This window comes from Acomys minous (assembly GCF_964271855.1).
Source record: "Acomys minous genome assembly, chromosome: 18".
Taxonomy (NCBI): domain Eukaryota; kingdom Metazoa; phylum Chordata; class Mammalia; order Rodentia; family Muridae; genus Acomys; species Acomys minous.
Genome location: NC_140501.1, coordinates 61,278,300 through 61,302,373, shown reverse-complemented (window position 1 = coordinate 61,302,373; position 24,074 = coordinate 61,278,300). Strand labels below are relative to the sequence as shown.

At 39.1% G+C, this 24,074-nt stretch overlaps 1 protein-coding gene across 3 annotated transcripts in view; it reads right to left on the bottom strand.

The window, feature by feature from the left end:
- Window positions 1-24,074, bottom strand: part of XPO4 (exportin 4) — a 92,224-nt gene that overhangs the window by 35,167 nt on the left and 32,983 nt on the right. For all 3 annotated transcript variants that reach the window (XM_084767228.1, XM_084767230.1, XM_084767229.1), the window contains 5 exons: window positions 18,855-18,971; window positions 18,019-18,172; window positions 6,379-6,491; window positions 1,261-1,418; window positions 892-1,066 (listed from right to left, as the gene is read on the bottom strand). In XM_084767228.1, the coding sequence (XP_084623354.1) occupies window positions 892-1,066; window positions 1,261-1,418; window positions 6,379-6,491; window positions 18,019-18,172; window positions 18,855-18,971 (717 nt within the window). The remainder of the gene's footprint in view (window positions 1-891; window positions 1,067-1,260; window positions 1,419-6,378; window positions 6,492-18,018; window positions 18,173-18,854; window positions 18,972-24,074) is intronic.

Sequence of the window (24,074 nt, the reverse complement as noted above, 5' to 3'; positions counted from 1 at the left end):
AGGACCTCTATAAACCTCTCCTCCTCTAAGGTGCAGCTTTCTGCCACATAAATCCACCCCCCCTTCCCTGTTCATTAGCCTCATTAAATCCTAAAAGAGCCTAATTACATAAACACAATCATTCCCAGACCCCTAACTGTTTGATCACTTCAGCAGCTTTACAAACCGCCAAGCACTGCCAGAGTAAGATGAGAAACCAGGATTTAACATGATATTCTAAGAGGTATCTACAGATAGTGTTTTCACTCTTATGATTGTTTTAAAAAGAAACTCCTCTTAATGTATAACAAGAAAAATCAACTTCAACAATTAGGTAACTACTTTTTAAAAATAAGCCAATTACTTCCAATAGTTACTGCAGTTATTTATCACAGTAACTGTTACAAAGGAGCTGTGCTGTCAAAAGGTTCTAATATATATTTCCTAAAGTTAAGGATGAAAATTGGAAAGCATCTGAAAATTTGTACCTGCCCCCCCAAAATCATTAGTATTATTACCAGTCTTAATCTGAATATAAATTAGTTTACCTAAATACAGTATCAAATAATACATATAATTTCCAAGGTAGTCTTAAATAAAAATATTAAAATAACAACATTTAATTACACATAACTACTTTGGAACTAATTCAGCCGTACTCAGTAGACTTGCTAAATACTGTTAAAATGGGCTAGCAAACATAATTTAACAAAAACACTTAATTCTAAATAGCTCAAAATTATAATTTCCAAGGCCAATCCACAATATTTAAAGATAATGCTTCCATACACACTGCCACTAATTTACATACAAAAATGTAGTTGTAACCCAGCTACTAGTACTCAGTTTCTAGAGGCAGCATTAATTCCCTAGGAGAAACAGACACAGCCGGCCCTTAGGGCAGTCACTCACCACTTCTTCCAACGCAGCGCTGCGCCCAAAAGAACAAGTGAGGTGTGTGAGGCAGTTCACAAAGGACGAGAACAGCTCGCTGGGGATGGCAGTCAGGACATTCCGAGGGAACACAGTTATCAGATTGCTGATAATGCTGGAGATCCCCACGGCTTCAGAGTCCTCTATTTCAATTCTACAGATTAAGCAATGAGGACTAAGTAACAGAAGACAAGCGACATTTCCAAACACAAAAATGTTATCACCCATTCATTTTTAAAGGCATGTCTCTGCATTAACTTCAAATTAGCCACATCCACCACCCTCCCATATTAAGTACCGGAGGAAAAGGGAAGGCTCCCTGTCGGTTCCAAAGGCGAGCATACCTACCCATTGATAGTGCTCAGCAAACCCTCGATGAAGTGTGCCAGATAATCGACCTGGGACCCTTCATCCGGGAAGATGGGTCCATGAAGAGAAGCTAACTGGGCAAGGCACTGCAGAGAATCCTGTGCCATATCTGAATCTTCTCTGATTTTTCGATGTACCTGTTAGAAAGAATTACTAATCCATAAAAACAAATTCTTCTTTTGTAGGGGTCACGTGTGAACCATGTCGAATGAGGTTAGAGAAATATTCACAGTAGCTGGTCATTTCTGCAATACTAACTCCTCAGTTAACCCAGACCCGGAAACTATCCTTCAATCCAACTGACATTGGAGGCCATGATTTCAAACATCAGTTAACTTTTAGCTAAGGGCTACCTACATTTTGAAAATTGAACTGTCTCCAGCATATTATGACAAGGAGAGAAAACAGATGCCAGCCAGTCAGACATACTGCTCCTGCTAAAAACAGCAACGAGGACAGTCATCTGTATTATGCTAACTATGCCTTGCCGCAGCTTCTTACTAAAGTTAGCAGACAAGTTCAATCCAGTATATAGATGCTGCCTTAGTGGAAGTAAACAGTCGCACACTTAGAAAACCAACAAATGAACCTATCATCCATCCCTAGATATCATGGACAAGAAGCATATGCTTAAATTCTGAGATGGTCTGATCTGTTTGAATTTCATTTTATCCCACACCATCATTATTAATACTAAATGTTTTTAAAATAAAATTTGTATTTAATATATGAATCTACTTAAACATGCGACTAGATTTTATTTCAGTTTTGTTACGATGTAATACTGATACACACCTACTATACATGTTTTATCTAAGAAAAGGTTCTATTACTCCTTAACTTCAGTACTATATTAAACATTTCATTTCAGTGATCTGACACTAAAATAGGACAGGAAATGCGAGGAAGAAACTATAAAGTGGCTGTTCATCTTCACACAATGCTGACTGGCCACGTGCTACTTCACACAGGCACTTACCTGAGGCGCTCTGCCCTCCTCTTTCTCTTTTGAACCACTGCCCTCTATTTGTTTCAGGTTATGCTGTCTTTGATCTGTCAATCATGTGTGAATTACTTGACGCCAGAATGTTTTTGTTTGTTTTCTGAAATGCATTCACTGCTACAGTATGGACCGCAGTAAATCCTTGTTAACTGATTCCACTTCACCTCTTGTTAAACCACTATAACAGCTCTAAAAACTATAGTTGAGTGACTTACAAATGGCTTAAAATATGTTATACTCTGGTCTAGAACAAGGGTTGGCAAGCCACTGACCCACAGGCCAAATCTGGCTTTCTGCCTGTGTTTGGGTGGATGGAGAGGTCAGGGTTTTCCCTTGTGTTCACACAGTTCAAAGAAGAAAAATGTTAAAAGAGGATTACACCAAGTTCTCAATTTTAATAACCATCAATAAAGTTTCACTGGAATAACATCTTTCCATGATTGTTTATTTTTAACTTATGACATCTCACTACAGTGACAGTTGAGTATGGCCATATTATATTCTAAAATATTTACTGTGGGCTCTGATGGCACATGGAGTTTGCCAGTCTCCAGTCTGGAACAACAGTACTTTCCAACCTATAAATCAATGTATTTTAAATTTTAACACAGTAAATTCAAAGTACAACACACAAAACCCTATGTGCGTCTTGGCTGCATACTCTTGAATACATCCTTTTAAGCTTTTTATCTTAAAAACACAACTAAATCTCATGCTCTGAATCCTAATCACAAATTCACTGAGATGTCCAGGGCCAGATTTTACCAACACATACAATTCAGGCAGAGACAAGAGAAATTTGTCACATAGCCTGCTCCACACAGGAGCCAGATGATCATTCCTAGATCAGAATGAAGGCACAAAAGAATGTGCTTAATGAGAGAGCTATATTGACAATTTAAAATAAAATAAAAAATAAATAACTGTCCTGGAACCAAGGATTAACTGGTGTGCTGAAACAGGGGCCACATAAAACTCATGTGAGCCGGGCGTGGTGGTGCAGGCCTTTAATCTCAGCACTCGGGAGGCAGAGGCAGGTGGATCGCTGTGGGTTTTGAGGTCAGCCTGGCCTACAAAGTGAGTCTGGGATAGCTAGGGCTACAGAGAAACCCTGGCTCAAAAAACCAAACCAAGCAAACAAATAAACAACAACAATAAAATCTCATGTTAAACACATAATTCTTGTGTCACAGACTCATTTAGGCAGTGGGAAAGCATTCCCTCATAATGAAACATGGACTTCAATGTAAATGATACTATACAATTAAACAGGTCTACCATCTCCAAACACAAAGGAAGCAAGAGGAGGAGAGATCGAGTCTAGATGGACACCCAGGAAGTTAAGTGGAGAATCCACTCGCCAAATAAGCATAAAGAAGGCACAAGTTACCAAGGACAGACGTCTGCTAACTGTGCTACACATTAGATGTCGGTGTGCCACAGACATGGAAACCCCCAGCAAGCAGGCAGATGACAGGGCTACGAGAGTGTGAAGTGTATGAAGAGAGACAGCAAAGAATGCAGATATCTACAGAGAGCAAAACACACAGAGTCACCATCGGGGAAAGTGCTGTCTAAGGGAGCAGGAGGAAAAGAGAAGCTGGTAACCTTGCAAACTTCCGAGGAGCAGAATGCAACCAAAATCTTTTAAAATTTCTGATACGGTCAACAAATTTAAGTCTTCACTCCATGCGACAGTATATTTATCTACTTAAATTTAGCATAATAGTAATATTTAATAGAGATATTAAATTTGGTAATTAATTCATCTAAATAAAGGTAAATTTACCAAACTTCAAACAGAAAGATTAAGTCATGCTTTTTACAACAAATTAAAATTGTTTATAAATACTTAAATACAAATAGCTGCACTCAAACTACTAAAATGAGAAAGTAGAAAAGGGTTAACTTCTGAATTCAAAGTTATTTGCATGTGGCAGTTCACAGCTGTCAGGAGCAGCTGTCTGGTTTGTCTAGACAGCTGTTCAGACCTAGTGGAGTTGTTTGCAGTGCGCCAGCAAGTTTTCCACCTTTTCACAAACTGCTGGAGTGGGACCTACTTTCTGTTGAGCAAATACAAAGTCAACTTGGACTCATCAAAACAATTCCTATCTGATGAAGTGGCCCACAAGGTCCTTAAAATTTAATTGCAAGTACTGTTTGGTCTTGGTTATGTTTTTAGATTTTTTCCCCCTCTAGTTTTAAAGGGGAAACATAAGGTGATTAGTGGATAGACTAAACATTTCCATAGGAAATATCTTTTATGAAGGGCAGAGACAAGGCTTGGTGGCACAGTGCTTAGAGCCTGTGTGAGATCTCCAGAATGCCCAACAACCCACTATTGCAGAAAAAAAGTATTTTCTGAATGCCCAAGGATGGGCAAACGTCTTTCAGACATTTAAAAATATATACTAAATGGTTCAATCACAAAAGGCTCATTCATACTTCAAAACCCATGAAAAAAGCAAGAAACTATAATAACTCAGATTAAACAAAAGTACCTTATTCTAGGCTGGTGAGATGGCTCAGGGCTTATATGGGCTGCTCTTCCAGAGATCCTGAATTCAATTCCCAGCAACCACATGATGTCTCACAATCATTTATAAGGAGATCTGATGCCCTCCTCTAGCATACAGGTACACATACATACAGAACACTCATACATTAAAAATAAAAATCTTATTTTTTTAAAATCGTGTTTACCTAGATTTACTAATTTTTTAAATTTATTTATTTATTTGTTATATATACAGTAATCTGCCTGCATGTATACCTGCAGGGACATAAGAGGGCACCAGATCACATTATAGATGGTTGTGAGCCACCATGTGGTTGCTGGGAATTGAACTCAGGACCTCTGCAAGAATAGATAGTGCTCTTTTTTTTTTTTTTTTGGTTTTTTTTTTTTTTTTTTTTTTTGGTTTTTCGAGACAGAGTCTCTCTGTGTAGCCTTGGCTGTCCTGGACTCACTTTGTAGACCAGGCTGGCCTCGAACTCACAGCGATCCGCCTGCCTCTGCCTCCCAAGTGCTGGGATTAGTGCTCTTAACTGCTGAGCCATCTCTCTAGTCCTGATTTACTAATTTTTATTTTGTACAAGTCACTGATCTAACTGTACATTAGTACCCAAGATACACAAATTTTTTTTAAATCCAAAACCCACTGGCACATGTGGGAATTTTCTGCTTGCTTCCTGTAGCTAGTTGATTCTATGAGGCCTCTTTTAAAGTTATAATTGAAATGTTTAAGATAAATTGCTCTTAAATGTTAACTCAGCTCAGGTCTTGTGAGTATAGCCCACTAGGGAAACGGTTCTCAGATGTGGTCCGGGGAATCCCTGCACCTGTAAGCCACTGCAGACTGCGTCCATATGAGCACTAACGCGTTCCTGTTCTTCCTTATGCACCTGCTCACATGCTCACAGAGGAGTTTTCTCAAGGGTTACATGATTAAAATACCAACTGAAGGAAATATAAAACAGGAAAAGCTGGGTGTCTTTTATTAATCCAGATGAGAGATTTGTAAAAATATAAAGCAAACAAACCAAACCCTGGTTTATGCCAGTTTAATTTTTACTACATTTGTTTCTAAAGTACTTGTTCAGTGAAGTTATTTATATTACAATACAGCAGTATCTGGTTGATATTTTTAGTGAAATAAATTATTTTTAGTCTGAATTTTTGTTTACTTTTTAAGAAGATGCTGTATTTTAAAGAAAAAGGCCAAAACTCATGCCACTATCTTCTTTTGCATCTGTGCATTTGAATTTGTAACGGGATAACACTGTATTATGTAGCAATACCTATGTAACCCACATAAACACGAGCTAGTAGGAAGCTCTGCATTTTCAGAGTATAAAGGTGCCCTGTGATGACAAAGTCTAAGAAGTTCTGCTATAGGATCTAAGCCCTTTATAATGACTTAGTATTTGTACATTAGCAAGAATTTTGTCATTAATTTTCCTTTAGCAGGTCAGTTAGTGAGAAGAGAAACCAACAGGGGAAAAAAAGAAATCTGTCTTCTTTTATGTAAGAAAAACCAAGGCATTTCCCCTTACCATGTCCCTTGCTACCAGAGCTGATGACTAGGACTTACTGTGAAGAAAAGCTCCATAACTCTGCTGTCCAGAAGAGTCTCCCGCCAGGACTCCGTTGGCTTCAACAGCACATTTTGTGAGGATTCAAACATAGCTATATAATGTCTGCCCAGTTATCTAGTGTCAAGGTCAACAACAATAACATTCTTACTTTGTCTAAACTATAAGTCTACCCTAAATATAACAGCAGCCAGCCAGAAAGAATGCAGTGGAAACCGTGTAAGCCTCTTCACATATGCTACATAATTCATGCATGAAGCTAAGGAATAAAAGGCATTAAGTGCTGAAAAAAAGAATGCTATAGGAATGTAAGATAACAGGGTCTTTTTTTTTTTTTTTTAGTCCTTATATGTGTCATGCTGTGGGGATATAGAAACCTTGACAATTAGAGATCTTAATAGAGGAAACAGAAGGAAAAACACCACTTAAAAACAGACATCAGGAGCTAAACACAAAGAATTAATTTCTGCAAATTTGTCCCATTACTTCACCCACTATCTCACACAGCTAAAATTGTATACACAAAATGTATTGCACATAGAGTACAGAGAAAACAGTAGTTTTCCAAAAGAAATATGTTCACAGGAAAAGAGCATGAAAGAGTAACTGTGCTTCATACTGGGTGTGTGTATGGGGGGGAACTTAGATCACAGTAGCCCAGTACCAAGTCAAAACAAAGAATTGAGTGGTTGACAGAAAACACACGTTTATTTAAATTCCCACAGGCTCGAGAGAAGCAGAAAGGTGCGGATTCCTGGGACTCACTGGACAGGCAGCTAGCCTACTTGGTACGTTCCAGGCCAGTGAGAGACCCTGTCTCAAAAACAATATGGACAGCTCCCAAGGAATGACTCTGAATTTGTCCTCCACACAAACATACACACATATGCATGTAAATCAACACACACATACACACACGAATAAATAAAACTTCCCAGACTCAAACAGTGTTTAAGGTAACGAGATATTCAATATCAAATATGCTTCAAATAGAATAAACTTGCTGTAAGTAATTTAACCATCGTGTGTATGTGCTGGTAGGTGCTGATAAATGTCATTCACATGATGGCACTGCCATAGCAACTGAGGCTTTGAGAAGGCTGCCTGGACTGGAAGGGGCACCACTTTAGGAAGCAAAGTCTCAACTAGGCAACAGTCGCATCATTCACTGAGATGACACTGCAAAAAAAACCAGGCACATATTCAAATGCCACCATTTCCTTAAACCCAACTCATTACTTGTAGAGAAAATTGAAGGCCGCAGCAATGCTTTGGACGCCATTCTTTAAAAGATGGGTGCTGGTGAGAATGGTTCTTGTCTCTGAAGGAGGGCAGGGAGGGCGGGGAGTTGTCCTAAGAAAGAAAGTCCCTGCTTCTTTCTAAAGTCATCTCCAAACTCCTGCTATACTGAGTAACAAAAGTGAAACTCTGAACAGGCTAACTTCGCATCTCCTTCTTCCTTTATCTGCCCCCTTGTGGACACAAAGAATAAAACCCTAAAGACAGGAAGCCTGAACTGTACCAGCCACTTCATCACAGGCACTAGCTAAAGTCAGCACAACACAGAGCTAAAGTCTGATTATCTTTTAGAAAAACGAACTAAAGGATTTATTGATGACATTTACTGCTTATTTCAAAAATAATCTTTCTCCAGCTGAACATGGTAGCACACGCCTTGAATCCCAGCACTCGGGAGGCAGAGGCAGGCTCATCACTGTGAGTTTGAGGCCAGCCTGGTCTACAAAGTGAGTCCAGGACAGCCAAGGCTACACAAATAAACCCTGTCCTGGGAAGAAAAAAAAAAAAACAGTCTTCTCTTTTATATGCCTTTGACATTCACAATAAAGCAGGTGTTCAGAACAGATCATTTGGGTAAAGAAACCAAGGCTCAGGCTGGAGAGATGGCTCAGCAGTCAAAAGCACTGGCTGCTCTTCCAGAGGTCCTGAGTTCAGTTCCCAGCAACCACATGGTGGCTCATAACCATCCATAATGAGATCTGATGCTCTTGTCTGGCCTGCAGGTATATATGCAGACAGACCACTGTATATATAATAATAAATAAAATCTTAAAAAAAAAAGAAAGGCTCAATACCTCTTGAAACAGAAAATTAACTCATTTATCTTTTTCTAGTTTTACTGACATTTTATTAAAAGTAATTTTTTTATATGTGAAAGGTCAGTAATGAAACATACTCAATTATTAACTACTGCATGGAAATGGTGTGATGTGTATAGTACAGAGATTACATGACACTGTGAAGAGAACATGTACATGCAGATCTAAACATATCAAAATATATGTACACAGATCATATATATCAAAATAAAGAGCTACGGTAATTCAATTTTCTTTGGGCAGAAGGCGGTGGTGGTGGTGGTGATGGTGAGACAGGGTTTCTCTGTGTGTAGCCTTGGCTGTCCTGGAATCACAAGGTACACCAGACTAGCCTCACACTCACAGCGATCCGCCTGCCTCTGCCTCCTGAGTGCTGGGATTAAAGGTGTGTACCACCACAATTTTTAATCCTCAAGTATTTTTTTGTATTCTAAGTTATTCCAAAACGCTGTATCTATCCCCCAAGTAATTCCTATGTAGACTTTTTTTTTTTTTTTAGGATAAAAATCACTATGGTCAGAATCTAGAAATCTAACTTTTCTACTGTTACAACAATGTCCTAAAAAATATTGAGCCAGGTGTGGTGACACACACCTTTAATGCCAGCACTTAGGAAGCAGAGACAAACAGATCTCTTTTGAGACCAAACTGGTCTACATAGTAAGTTCCACGACAGAAGTCCTGTCTCAAAACAAAACAAAACAAACAAACAAACAAAAAACAAAAAAGAAAACAACAAATATTGAAGACTGGCAAACTCATTCAGAAAGTAAACGGCACTAGCTATGCAAGTCTGTTGGCCTGCCTGCATTCAATGCCTGGAACCCACTTAAAGGTGTCTCACGGCACTTGAGCTCTGTGCCAAGAGAGCACGTGCTCATTTTTACTCTCACACAATAACAATAAAGTTCTTTTAGTTTTTTTTAAACCATTTGAATGTTAAATAAAGCATTTCATTAAAAAGTAATTCCAATAAGCAATAGTTGCCCTTCTACACAATAGAAAAGCTTTGGTTCTCACTACTTTAAAGAAACATGTTCTAATTTCTAGATACTTTATCGCTCATCTTTTTAAAGCATGTCATCAATAAGAGAGTGGTTTGCTAAAGACTGATCAGTTACTAAGCAATGGTTTATTTTATGCAGTCGTTTACTTTATGTAGTACATAGAAGATAGATTTTACAAACAGCCATTACTTTACCAAAACAAAAAATCTCTGTAAATGCTAAATTTTCTTGAGCCTTATTTTTCTCAGTATTTAAATATTTGTATAACTTATATTTTATATATTAATAATTAACTTGTAACCAACAAAATATAACCTTATAAGTAAAATATTCATATAGAGCTACATCCTGGTTGTTGCTGTTTTGAGACAGGGTTCCTCTGTGTAGTCCCGGCTGTCCTAGACTTACTTTGTAGACCAGGCTGGCCTCGGAACTCACAGTGATCCGCCTGCCGCTGCCTCCTGAGTGCTGGGGTGAAGGCGTGCGCCACCACACCTAGCAGTTGCATTCTTCTGTTTTTTAATAATCCTGTGTCATTCTTATTGTGTCAACCCCATCTAACCTTCCCTTTCTCGTGTTTGATAAAATTAAGAAGCTACAAAATCCCAGTGCATGGCTCTGTCACCGGACTAACCACAAACCCACTCATTCTCAGCCAGGTTCTAGCAAAGGATCAGACTGACGTGCTAAAACTCAGCCAGGCTTCCAAGCTCTACACCATTTTAATCCCTTGAGAAATTGACCAGAGCTGCATGTAAATTCTATTGTAGCTTAGAGCAGAAACTAACTCACTATTCCCTACCCCTCTCCACAAAGAGCCTCTCAAATTTTCCACAGAAGAAAGTTCATAAGCGTCTGAGGAATCAAAACCACATCCATACCACCTGCCCTGTTCTGTAACTACCAGCCCCAGACAAACACACATAGGCCAAGAGCCAGAGGACAAGTTCAATCACTCCCTACTAGTGACTCTCACTGGCTAATCCTACGAAGTCTTCTGTGTCAAGTTCTTCAATAACAGACTGCTCTCAGCATGTAAATCATCTCAACTACAGGGAAGGACTGTAGTTTGAAAATACTTTGAAATACATGGGTCCTTACACATACAAATAAGGTCTTGTCCATTTACTAGCATTTACTAACACCTTCCATAAAGCCATCCCATTGTGATAGTGAAAGAAAGAAAAAGTGTGGGGATGTGGTTCAGTAGGTAAAGTCATCATTCCGCACGCACAAAGACCTGGGTTCAGTCTCCAGCACAAGCCCACAGTCCCTCTAGGGAGACACAGACAGAGGATGGCCACAGAAACAAAGACCAGTGCATAGAAGAGCCAGAATATTCTTGCACATCGGTACAGCTGCTACAGGAAACAATGCAGCAGATGCTCAAGACGATGAAGGTACAGTTCTTATAGAACCTGGATCAAAGTTCTAGGCTCAGAGTTCTGAGAGGCTATGCTCAAGGCCCAACAAAAACAACATGAGCCATTCGTTTCTTCACCAAAAAAGGATTATTCTAAAGGACAGCAAGAAAATTCAAGGTCTGATAAGCCAAATAGGGCTACTGAAGACTTATCTCCCATTTAATGGAGATAAAAATGTTCCTGAGGATAAAGTTAAAGGTGCTGAAGATACTAAAAAAACAAGTATTTTGGCAAACTACTATAAATGATAAGAGGCCAAAGTTAAAATTACATTTAGGTGGCATTGAGATTGAGGGATTACTGAATACTGACACAGATGTTACTATAATTTCCCAAGATTCCTGGCATCCAGTTTGGCCACTTCAAAAGTTACCTACACAGTTCTTAGGGACTGGAACATTATCTCAAACAAAGCAAAGTGTCAGGTGGCTTAAATGTACAGGGCCAGAAGGTTAAATGGAAAATTAAGGCCGTATGTGGCTGATATAGCCATAATTTTATGGGGAAGAGATCTGTTACAACAATGGAAAACCCAGATTAACACCCCTCCAATTTCAGAGACAAGCCAGAAAATAGGTGATACTCCTGATAAAAATTTAAAACTATTAAAAGGGGTTATCAAGACAGTTATAGTCTGTCCAAGCTGTCCATAAACAAGAGCAAGGGCCGACTCTTCTAATTTATATTGGGAAACACCTACAGCTTTGCCACTAAAGTGGTTGACTAACCAGCCTATTTGGATTGAACAATGATCTATGACTAAAGAAAAATTACAGGCACTAAAAAAGCTAATCCAAGAACAGCTGGAAGCTCAAACATATAGAAGAACCCCTGGAATTATCCTGTATTTGTCATCAAAAAGAAATCTGACAAACAAAAACCAGCTCAAGCTGAGATGTAGGAGCACACTGTTGATCAGAACCACAGGCTTGGCCCTAATAACAAGCTCTTTTCAGTGGGAAGATATGTTTATGTAAACACACAAGTATGTGTGATCTGTATCCAAAGAAATGTACAATGCTATCAAGAGCTCTGTTATGAGAACATTTAAAACCACCTTTGTATGGTCAGCTGAATGGACCAGTAACTTCCATAAATGATAACAGATTTGTATTACTATTTTATAAGTGCAATTAAGAATCCAAGTCTGCTAATGACACACAAAAATGTCAAAAATTGCCTCCATCAGTCCTCAAAGGGGTTAAACTCACACGGTCAGGATGTGCTTTCTACTTACCAGCTTTCTAAAAACAATAAAGTCTCTACTGCCTAAGCTAAAATGCACAGAAAGACCTTCCCGGACTCAGTTTAGGAGTCAATAAATGAGAACTCTCCATACAGTCCTGATTTCTTTATGACTCACTTGCCAGTTAACCTTAAAACAGGAAAGACCTATATAATTCAGAGAGCAGCTCTAGTCCCATCACTCCCTATCGCTTTCCAAATTAAGCACCATTACAGTCTGAGCTACAGCGCACACTCTGTGACTGCCTTGCGGCGGCACTCATAGAGAACGACTGAGCCGAAATAACCTAGGCTGGCTCTTGGAATTAGGAACTCAGCAGACAGAATTCCCTACAAGTGTTAATTAATTTTAAATAAATCATTTTCTGGTGAGAAATATTATAGTTATAGTAGTTAAATCAGATTTGCCCAAGCTTACACCTGAATAAAATGAATTAAGTTCCCGAGCCAAAAGGTAAGGGGTACTAAACAATGCTGCCACTACACACAAGCTTCAGCTTCTAAGACACCTTCGGCCTGAGTTTTACAAGCAGCTGAGATAACACTGTGAAGGCAAGTTCGAGTATAAGACTTAAAAAAAAAAAGATAATCATTCCATCCCTTCTATTCTTGCACTAACTTAAGCTGCACAAAGCACCATGTAAACACTGCGTGAGGCTGCAAAGAGAACACCAACTGGCTTTGGAAGCCCGGTGGCCTTCAGCCCATGTCTGTAATGCTAGTGCCCCTCTACGGCAATGGCACAGAAGCACAGTGTGGCTCAGCACTGTCTAGAACCAAAAGCAGAACAGGGCACAGCACAGGCAGGAGGGAAGGCAGGCAAGAAGAACGTGTCCAAGAGCTACAGAAGTAAACAGAAGCTTCTGAACAGCTACACACACAGTCAGCATAATTAACTGTACTCAATCAAAGACTGAAGAGCCTGTTCTTCATGACTCTTTCTTCCCAATGGCCCAGAGCCAGAAACTCTGGTGTTTCTTTTTGGATGTTTCTTATTGGTCTTCTTAGCATGTGGAAACGCCCTGACAACAATAATGCATACATAATTTCAAATACTGATTACTCACTTTACCTACTTTCTTTCCAATGTATCATATCAGATAGCAATAGAAACAATAGTTGGTGTAAAATTAATTACTCAGAGAGGACTGAAGAAAACACTTCACATACAACATTGCTTTATATCTATATTTGGATATTCTATCAGATGCTGACTGTGTTCCTCCAGTTTCAAACAATCCTAGACACTAATAGTCTCCTCTCCAGTACTCTGAGTACAAACGCATCACCCCCTGACTGGAGGCAGCACGGCAGGCTGGTGCTCTGTGGAACAGCCACACTCACCTTACTTCTTCACTCACTAGGCAGGATTCAATCTCTAAGTCAGCTTTGCCCTTCTCCCTCACAGATTCCTATAGGTTCATTTAGGTCTAAAAGATGAGATGCACTGAAAACAATCTCCGGGTGACCCTTGGAAGCAGATGCTAACTATCCTTATTTTAAACTCTTATCTGTTCTTTCTCACTTCACCTGGCCTGCTTCTCTCCCGTGTACTCAGCTGGTCTTCTCGGTCTTCTTTCTGTTTAAGACCATGGCCCATATCACAGTGATGACTGCCAAATTCCGTCTTCATTCCAAATCATTCCCTACAATACAATTCTCCTTAAGGGTACACAGGGGGACGAATGAAGGGGTGACAACTAACCAGTAAAGCAGCATGATAAACTTTGGCATGCCAGCTATTTCTAAAGGCTTCACAGAGACATAACTCACATAGTATGCAATGTGTTCAGCGACTCGTTAGTTGTAGTGTATTCACAGTCATGTACCATGAGCACATCTAATTGTAGAGCAGACTCACTGCCCCAGAAAGAAGTGTGGTGTGCTTCGCGGCCATCTCCTATGTCTTCCCAAACACCAGCGCTCTAGGTAACCACTATGTATATATTCTGGCTCCAATCTGTTCTGAACATTGCAAATAAGTGCAGTCACATATTAAAGTTCCCTATACATGACTTCTTTTACAATACTCTGAGTATAATGTTTTCAAAGTTTACCTGTATTAGCATGTAAGTTCTTCATTTCTTTTAACTAACAAATAATATTCCAGTATCAGTTCTCTCTATATGACTCATAGTACAATTTAAAAACTTTGTTGCCGTGCTAGAGATTGAACCCTGGGCCTTGCACATGTTAGGTAAGAACTCTATCGTTGAGCTAAGTCCCTAATCCCTTCACAATAACAAAATACACAGTAATAGTCAGAGGTAAATGGGCATAATATCTCCACCTAATGAACAGTGCAATATTAGTGACGGGCACGCGGGAGCTGTCTGAGCTCTTCTTTATGCACGATAATGTCAGATTCCCCGAATTGTGGCAGTTAGACAAAAGCCAGCACTCTTCAAGAATCTGTGAGGTCGGCTCCCCTTCCAAAGGAGCCGTTTCCATCATCACTGGCAGAAAGGGAAGATGGCTATCTGCAGTGCCTATTAGCATACCAAGGAACATGCTGGCTGCCGGGCTCCCTCAGTATCACACAATATATATTTTTTTCAGAGTCCATGCTGGCATCCTGGCTCTTTTTCTCACCTCCCAAACTTAGCCTTAACTTGGCCCGCTCATGGGCCTCCCTCTCCCAGGCCCTCATTTCTCCTTACAGCCCCACTAATTCTGCTGTGCTCCCTCTTTCTGACCCACTCTCTCTGTCTTCATCTCTCCCTCCCCCTGCTTCCCACTCCTCACTCTGCTCCTGCTTCTCTCCTGCAGGTCCAGCCTCTGGCCATGTTCAGTCTACTACTTTCTCTCTCTGCTCTGAACTCTTCCAGATGCCTCTCTGTCTCCTTTCTCCCTCATACCTACAATAAATGCCTCCCCTCCTTTAACTATACCATTAAGCAGTTATGTCATCAATTTATACAGATAATATACCACATAAAAAGATAAAAAACTAAAATATAATATAAAAATTACACATCAAGATTTATTTAGGAGAATGGACACAGCATGGTTTCATTCTAAGTGATCACATACATTTAACACAAGATAGACTAAGCCATTTTATAAAGCCTGCATGCTACCATTTGTTTCCCCTAAAAGATAATCATTTTTAAAAAGTGATCAACATCCATTTTAAGTAAGCTCCACTATCTGATTCTCTTTGGTACAAATCTAAATGATTTTCCAACTTATCTCCTACCAACTGAGTAGAATGGATGGGTCTCCAAGTAACTATGAAAATTATAACTTAGTCAGAATTGGGTTCTTTGAGAAAGATTTCACTAACACTCAAACTGTATCTTAACACCATTGGCAAGTTCTCCTAAATGGAACTTACCTACTCAAAAAAGTATTTAGCTGTAGTCCAGGTCACCAATACATTAACTACACCAGTCACTGGTCACATAAACACTCACTCATAAGCACGAGGTGAAAAAAGAGTCTCCTGAGCCAGGCGTGGTGATACATACCAGAACTTTTGAGGCCGAGGCAGGAGAACTGAGAGATTAAGGCCAGTGTCTCTTTTTGTTTCTTTCTTTCTTTCATTACATTTATATGTATGTGTATGGGTTTCCATGGAGGCCAGTGGAGAGTATTAGACTCCCTAGAGCCTGAGAGACAGTTATGAGCTGCCCAACATCAGCGCTGGGAACCAAACGTGGAAGCCCCTGGAAGAGCATTTTTACCAGAGCAGCCGTTCCTCCTGATGCCGCTCCTCCTCTGAGTCCCATGTATCCACGGCTGACCCCAAACTTCCTATGCAGCCAGGGTGACCGTGAACTTCTGATTATCCTCCATCCAGCCCTGAAGGCAGAGATTACAGACTGCACAGCTCACCCAACAACCCTCAGACTGTTAGAGGAACTGCTCTCTTTGGCAGCACTGCAGTGGTGCTTATTTCTCAACGCTTTATCTAAGGACTTCATAAAATATTTTGAGTGTGTATCTTTCAGACAAACTTTGTTTCCAAATTCTTAGGAAACTGTTTCTCTTTTCAAAATAGTAACTCTCTGCCAACTATATTTTCCCCTAAAACAGACACTTTAGAATTGGCTATGATATATGCAGTGCAATTTTTGTTGATTTTCACTACATACATAATTAATGTTCTGATAGCTCCATATGGACTGGTACTTTTAAAATCTTTTCCAAGTTTTTTCAATGTCTTGTTTTGTTGGTTCTGTCTTTCCTCTAAAGGGGAAAGAAAAGAAAACAAAAAAGAAGAAAGAAGAAAGAAGAAGAAAGAAGAAGAAGAAGAAGAAAAAGAAGAAGAAGAAGAAGAAGAAGAAGAAGAAGAAGAAGAAGAAGAAGAAGAAGAAGAAGAAGAAGAAAGACAGACAGCCTGCCTGCCTGATGCAAACAGCGTGGTTTCAAAAGGAAAAGTGCCTAGGGGTGGCAACTCAGGCCTAAAATCTCAACCCACTGGAGAGCTGAAGCAGGAAGACAGCTGTGGGTTCAAGGCCAGCCTGGGCTGCACAATCAGTTCTCAAAAATCCAAAGCAAAACACAACTCTGAAGAATTAAATTTTATATTAAAGATACAAAATTAGTTTGCAGGTGAAAGAGAAAGGGCAGGCGTAAGAGGAAGGTCTGATGAACTTGACAGCAGGCTTCACTCCACTGTGACTGCCTTGGCAAAGAAGCCTGGAGAATTCCTGATTTAACGAGTCAGTGGCTCACTTTATCTCATGCCACCTGCCTTTTACAGTTAGTTTTCTAGTAGGTAAATATAGTAACGTGAAAATGGACATCACAGTTTAACCATGTGCCTGAAGTCTCACAGTTTTACAGGTCTCAAACCTATGTATATGAATGCAACAGATCGTAGCTTTTGGAACAAAGATGAGCTTCAGCCCAAAGCTCTGATAAAACTCACTATGCATTTCTAATCTTAGAAGCAGTGTTTTTCTCTGAAACCGACTCTCCTAGAGCCCTGTGAAAGGGCAGATTAGAGCTCCACATCAACAGCTAACTCTGCATGTGTTAACTATGCTTTTTAGTTTATTTTAGTCAACAACCAACATCCTTCCTTTCTGTTTGGAAAAATGAAGATTCAGAAAGTTTCAGCAGCAGTAACACACGCCTTTCATCCCAGTTTGGGAGGCAGAGGCAGGTGGATCTCTGTGAGCTTAAGGCCAATCTGGTCTGCAGAGTGAGTTCCATGACAGCCAAGGCTACAGAGAGAAACCATTTCAAAAAATAAAAATAAAACAAATTAACAACAACAAAAATCTCCAAGCAATCAGAAAGGTTCAGTAATTTGCTGGAGATCAGCTGAGGCTTGAACCCCGGTCTCCCTGACTGGCCAGTGCTCCAAGCACACACCACAGCACTCTAAGGCACAGCACGGTGTTTAGTAGCAGATGCTCTGGCCTGAAAGCAAATCACTAACTTATTACATACACCTAAGCAATAGTCATAATGACAAAACCGGAGCCCTTCTAGCTAAGGGAGGTCAGTCAAACAATTTAACTTAATCATATATAAAGAGGAAAAGGGTTCTGCTGCTGGTGAAAATGCATTTTGCACAACTTGTCTTTTCCTTCCCAGAAATACCATGCTTTTCCTCAGTCAGAACAGCCTTATTAGTCACCAAATGCTTTCATACACTCAACCCCTTCAACAAAGAAGTAAATATGATTTTACACTTTCTATAATCTAGGGTACTATGGTATAATAAACTTCCATTTCTAAAAAAAAAAAAAAAAAAAAAAGGAGGGGGGGGGGGACCCTCAACAGAATGCTTCACACACACACAAATCTAAGGACGTAAAGGACCGAGATTCATGATTACAACTTCTACCAAGTCACCACAAATACAACCCTTCCCATTGTTAAAAGGATATAATTTGGAGGGAGAAAATTCCAGCTCAGGACTTGGTTTGCAAGTGCAAGGTACCGCTGAAACACTGAGGACATCTGAGCACTGAGGTTCTCCCGCCTGCTGAACTCCTGCAGAACTCCAACCGTTAACATGAAGATCTGGCGAAGGTCTTCTTCCTATGGTCAATAAATCACACGCAGTTTTGTATAACGCTTACTACTCAAAATGCATTCCTTTTTAAAGTCATAAAACAAACAAAACCTTAAGGTTTTCATTAGATGGCACAACTTCCTTAAGAATGTTTTCCATCATGAGGTCTCTAACATCAGTGTGCTTTCAAGTGACACCATTTACTGTAATATAAATGCTCCTCCATGCAGGAAAGCCCTTGAGGGCGAATGTGAGCTGGCAGAGTCAGTTGCTATAGCGGAGGGCCTTAGGACTTAAGCCAATGCCTTCACATAACTTTACTCCAGAGCCAAACAATACACGCGAGAGACAAAGAGCCCACACCATCTGCAATAACATTTTAAATACATGATCTTCTTTGGCACTGTGCCAGTCCTATTTTTAAGACCAGCAGAACTCTATCAATTGAAATAGTTATATCTACACATGGAAACTAAGTAATATTTATTATAATGTTCTCTTTTGTTGCTTAACGATGAGAACTAAATCATTTTAATTCATCAAATATAGTAATCAAACTTATCAATTTACTATATCCTATGAAATCTCTGCACAAGTCTTCAGACATAAGCTACCACTCAAATATCTAAAACAAATGCTCTCACCACTAGGAGTAAACTGCATAAAAAGACTGTCCAATAATTAAAACACACAAAAAATTATAAATACCTGAAAGACCCGTTTGCAGTTACCATGGAATTCCATACTCAGTCCAATGTTGCTAGTTTTACTTGAACTTGAGAATTCACTCAACAGAGCAGTTAGAATAGAACAGGCCAGAGTTTGCTATATTCAATGAGAAATAACTGTAAGCCATTACATTTTTCAAAGCTTTGTTTCAACATATTTTGCTCAAACATTGTTTCTCTGCTGTTACAGAGCGTCTAACTACCCAGCAGAAAACTGGAAATGACTAAGAAGACTGGCTCCCCTTCTAAGTAATGTGGCTAGTGTTATCAGCACATCTGGACATAACACAGGATTGGAACTCAGAACAGAGTTCTTTTCAATCTTAGAGTCAACTAATGTTTTAAATAATTGCTAAATAATTAAATAACTGTCAAATGCTGTCTCATTTAACTTGCATAACAATCCATACATTCACTTTACACGTGAAAGGACTGTGGCTTGAAGATGGTAGATGGCCACCAGAGGCCACCAACATCCAGACACACGTCTGCCTCTCTGTTCTGATGAATGTAAAATGTAGACCCAAACAGATGAAAGGTAATACAGACTTTAGTCTCCAAATTATCAAAGAGGCAGACCTCAACAATTTTTAAATCAAAGAAGCATTTCCTTTTCATTGGATCCACCAGACAGACTTAGAACACCAACTCATTAATCTTGCTCACAGACTATTTAGAGTCAAGGTAACAGGGATGGAGATAAGGCTATGAATTACTTTGGCACATTTCCAGGGGTTAAGCAGAAATATGCACACTACCTCTGAACACCCGAAAGATTAAAGTCAAGATGATCCTATTTCTGCAAGCTTATACGACAGCTGAGCAGCGGGACCCACCCACCAACTGCAACATCTTTGTCCAGAAATGCTTCTCGTGTTAGTACCTTGACCCTACAGATACTTAGCTTGGCAAATCTTAGCAAATATACATAAATTTAAACTCCTAAAGACTTGTAGAGCTGACATTCGCTTAAGGTAAGTAACATTACATGGATGAACAATATATTACTTTTATTTTTTAAGCACTTAAATTTTTCCTTTAAAAACTTTTTTTTTAAGTTTTAAAAAAAGTAGTTATTGTTCATCTCTTAATGTCAATCAAAATAAGCACAGGTAAGCAACTTCATGCAGGCTGGAGAACTCAGAGGTATCTGTCAAAGGTGCCTTCTGCAGTCATGAAAATTCTCTACCTAGCTTTGTGCACGCATTCACACACAGATTTGTTAATATTTATTGGCTGTACTTAGGGTTGAACCCAGGTCATTATGATCATTAGGCAAGAGCTCCTCCTCAGAAATGAACTCAGCCTGCCCCCACGCTCAAAGTTTATTTCAAAATATAAACTTTATTTAATACAAAAGCTCCCTCATCCCTAAATCTTCAAGAAAAATATGTGCTTGTTTAAATACCTTTGTGGGACTAAGGAAAACAGTATGAGAAATCAGGCACAAGCACCTCATATGGAGAACAATTTACCCCTGTCTTTACTCTTCAAAAGGACTTCAAACATTTATCAAGTAAAACAGTATTTTTAAAATAGCTTCTTTCTAACATGATGACTAAAGTGCCAATCATCAGCCAAGCTTAGAGATGTATCCACAGTCCTCCAAATCCGCAGTACTTTAAGATTGAGGCAGGGGTATCATTTGAGGCCAGCTTAAGATTATATAGTGTGACCCTGCCTCAAAAACACTCCTAAAATGTTAAAAAGGAAATAAAAGCGCCAGCTGTCAATACTTCACAGATGTATTTAAATGATATTGATCATCTTCAAATGCGACTATATGCATAAACACACATACACATACGTGTGTTTTGTTTTGTTTTGGTTTTTTTGAGCGATGTGGTGGCAGAAATATACTAAATAAAATAGTATACAAAATTAAATTAGTAAAACTTGGAGGAAAACATTAACTCACAAGAACTAATAACATCTAAGATCCTATAACTTTGAAAACAATTTTAGTACCTATATTTTCATAACTCTTAGTCTTACTTTTTAGCCCTCTTTTCTAAATAAGACCTCATTGATTATATTATGAAGAGATAAAATATTTTAAAACATGTCTTCCTAAAACAAGAAAATTCAGAATCTCAGATATTAATCACTGAATATAATTCACACATTAACTTCACTTCTGAAAATCAGAATCCTTACAAATAATGCTCTATAATACTTTTCCACAGGTAATTTACAACTTACAACAAATTGGTTCCTAGGCATTTTCACAAAGTGGTATACTTTAAAGCTATGGTCATATTCAGATTTTTAGTACAATGCCTAATTAATTATTAAACCATTCACAACAAAGATTTGCTTTCATATAAAATAAATATTTCCTACATTCAAATAAGTGGAGAAAAAGACAAAGCAAAGCTAGTGAGACCTTTGCTGGGTGACTGAGGCCTTCAGCAAGTAGCTTTAAAGTATAGCTCAGTAGACAGGGAGCCGACAGAGACCAGCTGCATCTATAAGCATTCCCATCCAACAAAGCAAGCTCAGGCTAAGGACACACATTAACCCATAAAGGCAAGAGGGGAGGGATGCAGTCTCATTCCCTCCCCCTGTCCCCACCGTCACTCTTCAGGGTGATGTACATTTATTAAGGAAACGTAAGAAAAGAACGACTGAGCATGGCAGAGGCTCCTAAGGAGGAACAGCCTCCTTTTTCTTAACACATGAACATCAAGAACAAAATGTGCTCTCATCACAGATTTAGCTTCCTGAACATAAATAGAGCACTCTTAAATCGTTGCTTTAGCCTATGAAAATAATACAGTATGTCTTATTCTTAGAAAAACTAGGGGTTAAAAAAAGCTAAAATAAAAATGCCTATAATCTGGGGGTTATTACTCTAAGTTACTGATAACTCTTTAGTTTCTTAATGTAAATATATATGCACAATAGTTATAGAACACTAAAATTTATATACTTTATACTCCTTTTTCCACTTTGGTTTTAAAACAAAAAGAAATCTTTAAGTAAAAACTGATTTGTATTTCACTACATCAATAAGAAACTTAATACATGAAGATAATTATACAGCATGCAGATATCAAAACTCTATTTTGAGCCATATCTAAAATCTTCACTTTTCAAAAAACTGAAATTCATTAAGATATTTGCAAATACAAAACAAACAAACAACAAAAAATATAATAGTTCAACTTCTCATTAATTTGAAACTCTTTTCTGGATATCAGATTAGCACCACAAACTCTAATTATACTATACTACTGTAGAGGATACCAAATGAATAAACTCATTCATTTCTCTCACCTTCAACTATTTCAAGAAAAATATGTGTCTGTTTAAATACCTTTGTGAGACTAAGAGAGACAGTGTGAGAAATCAGGCACAAGCACCTCATATAGAGAACAATTCACCCCTCTTTATTCTTCAAAAGGACTTCACACATTTAACAAGTAATCTTCATTTTAAAATGGCTTCCTTTTAAATGATGATTAAAGTGAGATGTGAGAATTAATAGAGAACGTGATTAAGTACTGATTACAAGGGAACAAAGCAAAGCACTGTGCTATATATCAACAAAGTAGTTCTTCCTGTTCCCAGGGAACGAAACCCAGTGTGACTGCGTAAGACTCTAATTCCTATGCTTACTCACTTCAGTAATTAATGATGCCCTTAAAGTAAAGTTACCCTCACTGTGCTGTAATGCAGACAGGAATGCAAAGCACAAAGCAGCTCGAAGGGAGGATTTCCCAGGCAGAAGTAGGAACTGTCCGCCCTGTCTGAGGAGGCACCAGCTTTGGTCTCACTTACCACTGAAGAGGGTTCCTGTCTGCCCGCTGCAGGCGTTCAGTGCTCAGGGGACACAAGTGCAGGGCCTTTTACTCCCCCTCCAACAACCAACACTTCCAAGTGCTGTCCCTGCCCTTTGTCAGTCACGGCTAGATAGCATTCTATACTATAGACAGTGGCTGATACTCAAGAGGGTCAAAATCAAAAGCTGTCGTTAGGAATTTCAGTGAAATCTGAGGAAAACTGGCTGAGAAAGAGGAGATTTTCATACTAAAAAGGGATCTGACCAAAACCACAAGCACAAATTTTCAGAATTTTAAGAGGTTATCACAAGAATGCTTCATTTATCTAAGATCATAAAGAATAAACTCATATTTGTTATCTTCTAAGTACAACAAAAACCCATTTTTTAAGTACAACTTAGACCCTGTGCATTTTCCTAGAAGAAGCCCTCTTACAGCAATTATATGGCAGTAGTGGCCACTTGGAAGCCACTCAACACAAAGGCCCTACGTGCTCCGACACCGGCTCTCAGGTAGATCCCCATGTGGGCTGGGGTGTCTGCTTCACGGGGCTCCTCAAGTGGCCTCTGTGGTAGTCTATGGCCACCACCAGAGGCAGTTCTGCACTCTTCACCCTCATTTGCTAATAATGTAGAAACCATGTAACATTGCCTATGTGTGCCTGTGTCTGAAATACATAATAAATAAAAACAGTCTGTAGGAATCGTTGGGAATATGAGAACCCTGCTTAGACCAGGCAAACAGAAAAATGTCAATTCAAGCAGTGTTTCCCACTTAGCTGTAGTCAAGGCACTTCCTTTATCATTCCGATAAAATCATCTGCTTTCTGCCCAACCTAGTCCAGTTATTCTGAGTTCAAAGGATGTGTTGTAAATATTGTGTAAATGCAGCAATGAGGACAAGTAGAGTGGCGGTAGTCACTTATGGTTGTCGTACAAACGGGTTGTTTTGGTCCTACCTCTTGACTGCCATCTAGTTCTGACAAATTAGAACTGCACAATAAATTATCACCTAGAAGAGGATCACTAAATATTGCTTGAATCAATGAGGCCTCAGGTATTTATATTTAGCACTGTTGACAAAGGAGGCAGTAGAAAACAAATACTTGAAGTTTCCTAACTTTTTTTTTAAGAGATTTCTTTTTATGCTTGCATGTATGTATGTAACCAGAAGAGAAGGGATTGTGAATCTCTTGGATTGGGAGTTAAGACGGTTGTGAGCCACCATGTTGGTGCTAGGAACCAAACCCAGATCCTCTATACCAACAGTGTTCTTAACCATTCAATACTTACTCCTAAGCCCCACTCCCATTTTTGTTGTTTATAAATTTAGATCAATGAAACAAACAGAAGTCTTCATGAGCTGAGAGTGTAGCTCAGTTGGTAAAGTGCCTGCCTAGTAGGCATGAGGCCCTG